Source organism: Phalacrocorax carbo, chromosome 1 (assembly GCF_963921805.1).
Source record: "Phalacrocorax carbo chromosome 1, bPhaCar2.1, whole genome shotgun sequence".
Lineage (NCBI taxonomy): Eukaryota > Metazoa > Chordata > Aves > Suliformes > Phalacrocoracidae > Phalacrocorax > Phalacrocorax carbo.
The window spans coordinates 124,742,116-124,754,887 of record NC_087513.1 but is presented as its reverse complement, the minus strand read 5'-3'; the positions used below and the strand labels follow the sequence as shown (position 1 = coordinate 124,754,887).

Sequence of the window (12,772 nt, the reverse complement as noted above, 5' to 3'; positions counted from 1 at the left end):
AGATCTCCTGATGAGAAACGGTAGTTCTAATCAGAAGAAATATCTGAAACTTAAATCCATCTTTTGAACACAACATACCTAAATCTAAAAGTGAATATGGGAAAATGTGACTAAGTACCCCAGCAAGCGCCTCTGAGCCTTCCTACCCTGGAAGGTGAGGCGACATTAAAAAGAGGGAACAGTCTGCACATGGGCTAACATGCAGAAGTTTAACTCCTCCACAGTAGGTAACACACATGGATGTCTGTGAAAGTCACTGCGCATTGAAGAACAAGCATCCAAATGTGGGGCATCTGGAACGCCAGCCCCATCCAGCCCTGCCAGCATCACCAGCTGCACTTCCAAGCACAAAGTTTTTATTGCAGTGACTTCTGATGATTAAGCCCGGCGTCCTTTTCAAAGGAGAGGCTTCTCATCAAACTGTGCATTAATGCCCGATTCCGGAGAGCTGATGTCTTTGTTTCCTGATTTGACTCTGACAGAAGGGAACAGGGAGGGAGGGGCAGCAGGAAGAGGCAGCAAATGCAGGCAAATTATTTTAAAACAGTTGTGATTCTAAAAAGTAGTGTTGATGCTCCTCTTCTTTGCACAAGTGCTGAAAGCAATGAGGTGACATTAAAAAGGCCGACTACCAGCAGCAGTGCGGAAAACAGCAAATAAACCAGGCAGTAAATGGGCAGGTATAACTGTTTGCATTTGTCTGGCTTTGTTGAGGTGTAAAAGTAAAGGTAATAATTGGAGAAAGGAATGGTTCAATTTCAAAATGATTTGCAGACTCACCAATGCAAGTTTTATTTTCAAATTTGAAACATGAGCTTACACATACGCATATTTATAATTTATGTTTTGTATAAATAGTACATATCTATAATTTACTTTATCTACATTGCCATTTTCATTAAAGAACTTGAATCATCTGGCTCACATAGAGAACCTACAATAACCACGTTTGTGAGGAAAGGCAGTGGGTTTTTTTCTGTCATTCACTAGTGTCACTTTGTGAAGTCTTAAGAGGTTTAAAATGCCCTTTAAACAGCCTTAATTCTGCCTCCTTCAGAGAAATCACAACTTGCAGAAAGCTGGAAAGGGCAAATGTGCTATATCCTGTGCCAGAGCAGTACAGGTCTGATCCACTCAAGGATGTGCTTTATATCAAGTATGTGAGCAACACTCCTGACCCATATGGTTTACTGAATCAGAGTCTAATTTTGTAATATCCCATCCCAATTTACATCTCAGTACCTGAACATTTTGCTTATCAAAAGGGAGCTAGAATGTCTCCCTGCATAATTCATGAAGCTGTGAATTATTTTTATATATCCTCTAGCTTTTTGTAAAAAGGCATTTGCAAACTGAAGACTAGGAAAACGAAAACGGTTAATGGCATTCTGGAACAATCTCAGAGCAAACAACATTTACTGAGAGCAGTGAGGGACTATTCACACATGTAAGGTAAATCCCAGGTGTAAACATTTCCTGGATCATAGCTTATACATTTGAGGGTGCAAAACTAAAGCAAAATATTTTTTTTTCAAAGCCCAATAACAATATATCATATTATTTTAATTTGTAACTTCAAATCACTAAAAAAGCTTGCTCCTACTACTAAAAAAAAACCCAAAACCCAAGAGTATAATATATTTCACATTTCTGTTACCTCCCCCTTGGATGCTGAACAAGCAAAATAGCATAAACTGCTACAGATCAATCTTCATCCAGCACAGCATAGCACAGCTTCTGTCCATCCCATCAGCCTAACATATCACAATGAAATGAAGACAGATGGCGTACTAAGTGCAAGAGCTGTAAATGAATGTGAACAGAAATTGATTTTGAAATGTTCTTGGCACTTTCCCAAGAAAACATGATCACTGTATTTAAAACAAGTGTTCCATGCATTGTTTCAGGATTCCTAAGAATTAAAATCTCTGGCCTCCTCAGTTATTTTCTCTTCAGAGACCTATTTTCAGTTCTGTTGCAACATTTACACAAAAAAACCCCAAACTTTTATGACTCTTAAAATTTAGTAGACCAAGAATAGTACCAGAGTACTGTGTCTAGTTCTGGGCTTCCCAGTACAAGACAGATACAGAGCTGCTACTGGCAAGAGGCCAGGAAAGGGTCACTAAGATTATAAAGGGACTGGAGCATCTCTCATACGAGGAAAGGCTGAGAGGGCTGGCACTGTTCAGCCTGCAGAAAAGGCTCAGGGCGGATCTCATCAGTGTATAGAAATACATGAAGGGAGGGTGCAAAGAGGATGGAGCCAGGATCTTCTCAGTGGTGCCCAGTGACAGGACAAGAGGCAAAAGGCACAAACTGAAACATAGGAGCTTCTGTGTACATCAGGGAACACTTTTTTACTGTGAGGGTATCTGACCACCGGCACAGGTTGCGTAAAGAGGTGGTGGAGTCTCCATACTCAGATATTAAAAAGTCTTCTAGACATGATCCTGGGCAAGCGGCTCTAGGTGACCCTGCCTAAGCAGTGGGGTTAGACCAAATGACCTCCATAGGTCCCTTCCAACCTCAAATGTTCTGTCATCCTGGGAATATATCAAGAATTGTGCTTTTTTGGATTGACACATTTTCATTTGTCAGTTCAAAAAATTCCTGAGGTGACCGCAATTTTCTTGAGTATCAACCTCATTTATTTTCTATGTCTTAAATTAAGCCATCTGTTTCATTCTTTGACTGGACAAAAACTATACATGTGAAGTCAGGTTATTTTTTGTTTTCCTAGGTCTGCAGTTGTAAGGGATAATTTGTCAGGATCCCATAGAGAGAAGTCAGTATTGTGCGGATTCATGAAACCATCTACACCAGGTGGCTCTCACTTGCACAAAGCCGAACCCCTGCAATTTTGCATGACTCCATGTTCCGTAACATAGGCTACTTTACTCCTTAGGGTATGCTGAAAATATCTGGGGAAAAAGTCCTCAGAAAAAGTCCCATATTAAAGTTTTCATTTTTGTAAACCCAGCCTTGTCTTACGGTTTTGTTAGTTTGACCAAAAAAAAACCGCAACCACCCAACAAACCACCTGGAAGAGGTTTTGTTTCTGGACAATATTGTATTCCTATGTGTGCGACCATGCGTGTGTACCTATCCTGTAATGCACGGCATATCACCTGGCACTACGAATGTCTCAAATACGTTAAACTAAGAAATTTAGACCTGGTCAATATGCATGGCCAAGATGGAAATTTTTAAAAAAGGTCAAATGCTGCACTAGTTTTGATGATTCAGAACTTGGAAATCTTCCATCCACATTAGCACGTATCCAACTTCCTAGCACATCATTAAAGAGTAACTTATTTCTGAGGTGCCATCTTTCATCAAGGACATAAAACCATTATCATCACTATCATCATTACTTGAATTTAAGACCCCAGGACATCTCCTTATCAGACTTAGTCTTATAGCCTGAAATTCCAACAACATGTATTATTATTACTCAATGTCTGCGGCTGTGTGGTCCCAGGGCTGCCATGGGCCCAGTCACTGTCCCCAGCTCCCTTCATCCCCTGCAGGCGCTGCGGGATGAGGCCTGCCCTGGCAAGCAGAAGCATGATCCGTTAATAAAAGTCTAATATTTTCACCACAGCAATCACTGAGATGAGCTAGCACAAAGGCAACAGCAAAACGTACTTGGAAGAAAATCCAAGTAAAACATTATGGATAAAAATGTTAGCTGTTTTCAGGTAAAAACATTACTTGATTTCAGATATTGATTTTTGTTCCGGTACTTTGAAATGCTTCCAAATTCCGGTTCTGACAAAAATGTTACAATTAAAATCTTGGATCTCACACTGGCATCAATTGTAGAAGAGATGCACTTAAGGAAATTTAGAATTGACAATGTATGTTGTACTGACAGACTAATTAGTAAGACAAAAATAACTATTTTCTTTTAATATTAACAGTGGAGTGCACAGAGGGATTTTTTGCTACCTTATTCTGTTAGCCAATGTCAGAACCATGAAGAGAACGGCAGATTAACTACTGCTTTCTGTGCAAATAAGAGTACTTGTGGTTCATTAGAAATCACCTTGAACATAAAAAAATGGACATAATCTGCTGGACAAAGAAACTGTGGACTGTGACAGACCTGTCTGCAGAAAAGAGCTCCACCATCCTGCTAGTCTGAGTAGGTTCAAGCCAAGGGAAGGAACGCTAAGAATAACAATGCCTATGGAAAAAGCTCAGGATAGGGTCAAGGTTATGCTATTTTGAAGTTAGATTTTTGCCAGTTAAGACAAAACTCAGAATTCAAACCTCCTGCTCTACAGAAAGCCCTGGCATTTTTTGACAGCTGAATGGTGATTCACCAGTCACAAATAAGTCTACACAGAGATACTGAAAAATGTAATACTCTCTTCAGAGACTTTGTAACAGCTGCTATATTTTCACCTATGCTGAAATCCTTACCAAAATTAGCCCACCTCTCCAAATGGAAAATGTGTTATTCTGTAAGCAGAATCAATTCTGTAAGCAATGAATACCTGTACCCACACTTTCAGTATCTTCTTACAAGATCTTTTCAGTTGTTCACTGTACATTCTCACAAAAAAAAAAAAAAATCCAAAACCAAAACATAACAAAACCCAAAACTTTATAGCCTTATTTCTTAAGGAAGCAAGGTTTGCATGCTTATGCATGACTGTCCACCTACCTATTCAGCATTTCCCACTATCCCGATAATTTTGCGCCTGTTAGCCAATTTCAACCAAATTTGGTAATAAAGACAGAGTCTCAAAGAAATTAAACTCTTGTTCAATTCCTAAGTTTCATGAAACTGAACAGTGGACAGAAATTCAGGACACCCTTGGAGCAAAAAGTAATTCAGTGCAGCCCCTTACCATGGGCCAATGGTAACTCAGCCCCACTCACCAGCCGCAGGCACTTGCTAAGCCCCCCAAGCCATCCCCAGCGCAGGCTTCACACCAAGTGGGAAGATTGTGGCTGGGATGCAGAGACCAAGGTGAGAAATGCTGACACAGGACAGGCCTGGGAATAAGATGGTGACAATGGAAAGCAGAAAACAAATCAGTCAGACACCAGACCTTATCAGTTCCACTGCTCATGGACCAGCTTGATTAATAACAAATGCAAGTCTCAGAGTGTAGCTCTGCTGTGTAAAAGCACAAGAGCAGTCATTGTATAATTGGAATTCAAATGAGGTAGGATAATTTAAATATCTGACACAATATTTAACGTAATCTCTGAGAAATAGCATGCTTTGTCTTCTGAGGCATAATTTTCCTTGCGATGAAATGGCAATACATGCACTGAAACTTATATGACTTGTGTCACGCAGAAATTGTGTTTGCATTATCAACTGTACACAAAGAAGAGAATAAGAAGTTGACTTAGTTTTCCTAACTTAGTTTTCCTAACAGATTCCACTGTGCAATGCCAAGAAGCACTTCATTTTTAAAACTGTCATGAAACAAAAAATACAAAAGCTTTTGTGTAGCTTTGTAAGTGGAGTCCATATAGAACAACATAGTCTAACGCAAGAAATGAAAAAAAAATACTTATGGTAAGAAACCAGAATATAGGGAGTGGCCAGGGACTGACCGGGCAATGCGGCTGCAGAACAACGCTATGAAATCCTCAGGGCTTCCTCCACTGCATGACTCCTGGCCAGGCTCCTCCATATTTTGGCTACTAGCATGGTCTCTGCAGTGCTCAGTGGTAATTTCCTCTTTAAGAACACATGGGAAGGAAGGTAAAAGAAGGGCTTATGGGGAATACAAGTACTTCTTTTCTAATGCAGACATGAAACAGCTCTGCCTAATTCATTACTTTCTGCCAAATGCCCAAGAGCCAGCTGCCTACAAACTGATTAGATTACAGGGCAGGGATAGAGGTGACCCTGTAAACCCCAGAGCCACCCGTTTAGGAGTGTGGATTCCCAGGACAAAGCCCAAACAGGCAGGGAGAGGAGCTAGATGCTAAGTTGACCTGCAGTGCCAAAGCCCTCCAGGGCCCAGCAGTACTGGGCAGTAAGGACCACTAATGGCTGGTTTTAATAGGTAGAGTGGGAACCAATTTTGAATTGAACAGCCGGTGTGCTCAAACCAGCCTGAAGACCCTCCAGTACAACCCTGCTAATGTGTTCACACCACTAAATACACTTCTGTTACTGAAGCTCAGCCTGTGTATGTTGTCGTCGTTTAGCCCCAGCCAGCAACTAAGCATCACGCAGCTGCTCACTCACTCCCCCCTGGTGGGACAGGGGAGAGAATCAGAACAGTAAAAGTGAGGCAACTCATGGGTTGAGATAAAGACAGTTTAATAGGTAAAGCAAAAGCTGCGCGCGGAAGCAAAGCAAAACAAGGAATTCATTCACTGCTTCCCACGGGCAGGCAGGTGCTCAGCCACCCCCAGGAAGGCAGGGCTCCATCACGCGTAATGGTTACTTGGGAAGACAAAGGCCATAACTTCAAACATGCCCCTCTTCTTTCTTATTCTCCCATCTCTATATACTGACCATGGCACCATACGGTGTGGGATATCCCTTTGGTCAGTTGGGGTCAGCTGTCCCGGCTGTGCCCCCTCCCAGCTCCTTGTGCACCCGGCAGAGCACGGGGAGCTGAAAAAGTCCTTGACCAGTGTAAGCACTACTTAGCAACAGCCAAAACATCTCCACATTATCACTGCTGTTTCCAGCAAAAATCCAAAACACAGCCCCATACCAGCTACTATGAAGAAAATTAACCCTGTCCCAGCTGAAACCAGGGCAGTATGGGAGCCCAGCGTTTCACCTTTGGCTCACGAGAAATGTGGAATACTGGGTAGGAAAGAAACTGGCAACCATGTGGGTACCCAAAAATCCTGAAGGCACACTAAATTGTTACATCAGTAAAAAGTATACAAGACAAATGATAGACTAACCTGTGAGACATTTGTTAGGAGATGCCTCCAGTCCCAACACTACAACTGAGGATGGACTACTGTGCTCTGTTGGAAATATCAGATGGCATGGATTCCCTGAAGGAATACATACATAAACAAGCAGAAGTGAACAAGAACACAGGAACAAGTACACCAATAAGTAGTTAGCCCTCTTCTGAGCGTGGGTTCAACTAGACCACCTCCTGAAGTCCCTCCCGCCCTGAATTATTCCATGATTCTCCATTTTATCAATACACAACAAGCACATCTCCAGAATATGTGTCCTATAATGATGTATTCACTAGAACAGAAGAAACAGCTTTGAGGCTTCAGCTCACTCCTCCACAGTTACCTCCACCCACCACACCTGTATTATATCCTTTCCTTGTACAATCCACAATTTGTCTCCCTCTCCTTGGCTTGCTGCATCAGATTTATAGAGCCAAAGAGGAGGCATGGCATGCTTAGGGAGCGCAAACCAGGGAGCTGAAGCAGTGCAGAAGGGCAAGAGGGGGGAATTCACATTTTTCTCAAGCTGAAGCCACACACTGGAGGCCCACACTTTCTCTGGGACCCAAGAGGACGGCAAACCTCAGAGGATGACCTGATGAGAGACACATGATCGACATCGGAGAATCACCCTTACTTCTCTTCCATTCGTATTGACACTGTATCTACGCTTGGTTGAGTGGAAAAGATACAGAACACATCCTGTCTAAAAGCATACACTTTTGTACATGGAAAGATGAGCAGTTTAAGACTTAGGTCTTTTACAGCCAGAAGAAGCATATGTGCAATTTTAATTTAGCTCTCCTTTTGGCTTTAGTGGTTTAATACTCATACAAAAGAAGTACAGCAGAAACTGTCATCCTCATTTCTTATTTGATTACTGTATGACATCTGCTAACCCTACGGTGGCTACTGTAGGGTAACTACTGTTACTCTTTACAGCAGAGGTCCATTTCGCCTTGCTGAGGTTCTCAAAAAGAGGTGCCTGCACCAAGGTTACTCGCTCGGTTACTTTCAGTGGAGGGAGACAAGGACCTCCAGTGAGAAGATTCCTTCACATCAATGGGAAGACAGCGGCTGAGACATCTCCCACCCCACAAGATTGGAGGAAAATACCAGCCTTTTTAATTTGAAAAAAAGATTGGAAAGATGAAGCAAGCATCCCCAAAATGTGGAATAAATGATATCTGAATGAAAAATAAAACTCACATATTTTCCCTTAAAAGAGCACTTAAGGAACATGCTTCTCTACAACCGACAGGAATTATGCTGGAAAATCCTTCGCTACACCCTGAACCCTATCAACAGGCTGACAGAAGACAGTTTATGGCCGAAAATAATATATGAATGAAATGTCCTACCCATTGGTAGGGCATTTCCACATTTTCAATGCTCTAGATTGCCAAGATCTGTGTGGTAGAAACCACATATGGTACAGTTGTGAATAAGCCAAAAAATGGGGCTTTAAGGAACACTGTACAAGCATAGACCTGTACAGAGCATGTACCTGGAATGTACAAGAACATGGCAAAAATGCATTGAAGGGAAGTGTAGAAACCAAAATCGGAGGGTGGAAGCAAATGTCTCTGAGCAGATCATAAACCTAAAAAAAGGAAGGAAAGAAAAAGGACAGGTGAGTTGAGTCCTCCACCCCTACTCTACCCTATTGAGGCCACATCTGGAGTACTGTGTCCAGTTCTGGGCTCCCCATTTCAAGAAAGACGGGGAACTACTGGAGAGAGTCTAGAGGAGAGCTACAAAGATGATCAGGGGACTGGAGCATCTCCCTTATGAGGAAAGGCTGAGAGACCTGGGTTTGTTCAGCCTGGAGAAGAAAAGAGTGAGGGGGGATTTCATCAATACTTATAAATATCTGAAGGGTGGGTGTCAAGAGGATGGGACCGGACTCTTTTCAGTGTTGCGCAATGACAGGACATGGGACAACGGGCACAAGTTGGAACACAGGAAGTTCCACCTAAATATGAGGAAAATCTTCTTTCCTTTGAGGGTGGCAGAGCAGTGGCACAGGCTGCCCAGGGAGGCTGTGGAGTCTCCTTCCCTGGAGACATTCAAAACCCGCCTGGACGTGTTCCTGTGCCCCCTGCTCTAGGTGTGCCTGCTCAAGCAGGGGGTTGGATGAGATGATCTCCAGAGGTCCCTTCCAACCCCTACCATTCTGTGACTCTGTTAAAAAGTGGGTGTGACAGTGCAAGTGAGGAGCTGCAGAGAGCTGAAGGTACTTTGAGGGGGAGGGAGAAAGAGGGCTGAGACAAGCAGCCAGCAACAAGCAGCCAGCAGCCAGCCACAACTCCAGAATGGTCTTTCAACATCCAAAGGACAGTGCTTTGGCTCTTGCTACTGCTGTTCCAGCTGCTGTCTGCTGTCTGGAGCCTCAGGCAAGCTGCTCCTTCCACTTTCCTTTGGGGTGGCCCTCCATAATGGAGGCTGCATCTCCAGAGAAAGTGCTGGAGACCACCACATGACCATAGTCATGGATCTTTGATGATAAATTCACTTATGTTTCCCAAGTTCACATCGTCAGGGGAAGATGTGGCAACTGTCTATTTGCATTATGTAAGAGTTGTTCTTAGTATCTGCTTCAAGATTTTCCTTCCTTTCCCCCCCCCCCCCCCTTTAACTAGGTATCTCTTCAGTGGCCTAAATCTTCTGTTCTTCATAAGCTCTGCTTGGCTCATGCATGAAGGAAAGGGGCCAAAGATGGCTTTGTGCCATTGCTGGTCTGCCGGCGACTTGCTTAGCTTTCCATGTCAATTTGCCTCAAGCTGCCCCCGTTTGGATTTGGCTACATCCTTCACCTTCGGCCGCAGCAGCCCCCCAGACGCTGTTCCACAGCCAGGATAAACTCAGCAGCCTTCTGGCCACCCTTCCCGCCCCTGGATCTCTCCTGCAGGCCCGGCACTCATCCCTGAGCCAAATCCTCCGGCAGCAGTGGGGCGGGAAAGGATGAAAAACCCCTTTTTCTCGGGGATCTGCGGACGGGTCGGGCGAAGGCGCGGAGGGGCCTTCGATGTGGGGACGATAAAGCGCCCGGCGGGACGAGCCGGACACCAGCTCACGGCCGGCCTCCCCCGCGGCTCGGCTCGGCGCGGCGCGCTGGAAACGCGGGTCAGTCACGGCCACCTCTCCGAGCTTAGGAAGCGCCGAGGGGCGCTGAGGGGGCGGCGGCGGCGGCGGGCGCTCCGCCCCGGCGTGGGGGGGAGGCGGCGGCCGCCCTGTGGCAGACCCGTCCCCGGCACCACCGGGGTGACCGGCAGGTCTCGCCCGCACCTCCGCTCTCGGCGGTTGGGAAGGGGCCGCCCGGCCCGCCGCGCCTCACGGGCACGGCCTCCAACGGCCGGCGGGCGGCTGCGGGGGCGCCCCTTTCCCGCCTCTCCCGCTCCCGCCCGCCTCCTCCCCGCTCCCTCCCCCGGCAGCTCCCCGCTCCCTCCCGCCGCGCAGAGCGCCGTGCCGTGCCGCGCCGTGCCGCGTCGGCGGGGGCATGGAGAGCCAGCGCTGCTTCGCCAACCGCTTCGATGACTACCCGGGCAGCCCGGCGGCGGCGCCGGACAGGGAGGCGGCGGTACCGCTGGTGACGGCCACCATCGAACGGATCCTACGGGAGCTGCCGCCCCTGGGCGGCCCCCGCGGCTGCCAGGGCGGGCTGTACGGCGGCGTGGCCGGCGTGGCCTACATGCTCTACCACGTCGCGCAGTGCCCGCTGTTCGCGCCCTCGCGGGAGGCCTACCTGCGAGCCGCCCGCCGCGTCGTGGACGCCTGCCTGCGCTACCAGGAGGGCGGCGGCGAGGCGGACGCCGACACCCGCGCCGCCTTCCTGCTGGGGGGCGCCGGGGTGTACGCGGTGGCGGCGCTGGTCTACCGCGCCCTGGGGCTCCCCGACTTCGCCCGGCCGCTGGGCAAGTTCCGGGAGCTGAGCGAGGTCTGCGCCCCGCTCTCCTTCCTCGAGTGCGGCTCCGACGAGCTCTTCGTCGGCCGCGCCGGCTACCTGTGCGCCGCCCTGGTGCTGAAGCAGCGGCTAGGGATGGAGGTAAGGGCGGGGGCGGCGGGTCAGCCCCGCGCTGGGGTGTGAGGGGGGCGATCCCCGCCGGGGCTGTCGGCGGTGGCCGGCGTGCCCCCCGCCGTGCTGCCCTGCCCTGCCCTGCCCAGGCAGGGCTGTGCTTCCCCGCCGGTCCGCGGTGCAGGGGTGCACCGGTAGCGGGGCTCTCCGCAAAAAAAAAAAAAAAAGGGAAAAAAATACCAAAAAAGCGCACCTTTTCCAGCTTGCACCTCGGGGGCGGCGCCTCAGGAAGAGCCCCGGGGGTGGTTTCTCTAGTAGCTGTTCCCCCGCAGCGCTCCTCCGCTAAAATAAAAGATGCATCTTCTGCGGGAGGGAGCGGGGGGCAGGGGGCTCCCGGGCACCCCAGGGGCATGGGCTGCTGGTGAGTTGCCAGGCGGTGAATTCTTTGGCAGGAGCAACCCCCGGCTTTTCATAGAATCATAGAATTATTAAGGTTGGAAAAGACCTCTAGGATCATCAAGTCCACCCGTCAAAGGATTCAAGAATAACTCCGTAAAATGAAGTGGGTAAGAAAAGGAGTAGTGTTGGGTGAAACACAGTGAGGAACCTAGTGGTGCCATGCTATAATTTGCACGCAGGGAACCAGATTTTCAGAGGCACTTGGTTTTACTAACCCCGGCATACAGAAGCTGGTAGTCTTTTGGAAGTCTGGCCATGTATTTTGGTGCTTTTCATGAATGTGCTGTTCTTTTCTGGAAGCATGAGATGTGATGATGGTTCAGTGTGTCGTCAGGACTTCACCTTGGGTTATTGTCATTGTCCGTGCTGAAATTCAGAGCTTCCACTGAGTACAGCATAATAATTAATGCAACTGATTCTGTTTGCTGTGGTGTTTGTTACTACGTGGTCAATGTGGTATCTGAGCAGGCATTTGTTAGAATTTTGTTCCTGTCCTCTTGTCAGGTCCGATCTGTGTTTCCTCTGTTAATCACTAATTTGCAAGTTCATATGCTTCTGGCTTTCTTTCCTCCTGGGGGAGGAAGCAACTATTACAAGTAAATCAGTGATGTAAAAACAGGTGGTTCTGCCCCATCCAAGACCAGTCACTGCAATCAGAGTTCAAGTAAATTCATTTAATGGAGGAGGCATGGGACTCCAGGGTATCCAGGAAAGGCAAGAAGAATGTTAAGTCAGTTGAATGTCTTGATTGCCTTGAACAAAAATTCTTACAGCACTAAGCATTTAAAGTAGCATACTATGTGTGCTGTTTCTCTGTACAGGATTCTGCCTGAAGAACCGTAACCATAAAGATGGTTATATTATTCATGACCTTAACATAACCAAACTTCTGATTCTGACAGCATTGTCTATGTGAGGAATGTTTTGTAGATGCATTACAATCGTGTGTGCATCAGTGCCAGCCCTAGGGGATGGTTCCTCACAGAGGAATAAGCCGTCCCTGTTAGTTCAGGTTGCGCTGGGGGAGTGTGTCTGGTACCCATGTCAGTGCTTATGGTGATGTTGTGACATACCAGCTGAATGGTATGGATGGTATGCTGGACTGAAGCCCAGCACCCTGGAATCTACTGCTTTATTGAATCCTTCAGCCATTTGCTTTATGTCCTTGAGAGGAATCGCTGAACAGTTTGGAGAGTAGGTGTAATCACCTCTGACAAGCAGTGCGAAGAAGGGGAGAGCTCTCCTCTCTCCTTGCTTGCTGAAAAATTATACTTTATGCAGCTGTAAAGTGTTAAACATCTCCACAGATGAGCACAGGTATGCACTTATTGCGGAATCCATTTAGCAGGTGGGTTAAGTACAATCATAGAGGGGTTTATTTTGCCG

The 12,772-nt window shown here is 46.9% G+C and overlaps 1 protein-coding gene across 1 annotated transcript in view; it reads left to right on the top strand.

Annotated features, from left to right (window-relative positions):
* Positions 1-10,163: 10,163 nt before the first annotated feature.
* LANCL3 (LanC like family member 3) overlaps positions 10,164-12,772 on the top strand; it is a 34,059-nt gene continuing 31,450 nt past the window's right edge. Inside the window, exon 1 of the mRNA XM_064473448.1 lies at positions 10,164-10,957. Coding sequence (XP_064329518.1) covers positions 10,412-10,957 — 546 coding nt within the window. The 5' untranslated portion in view covers positions 10,164-10,411. The remainder of the gene's footprint in view (positions 10,958-12,772) is intronic.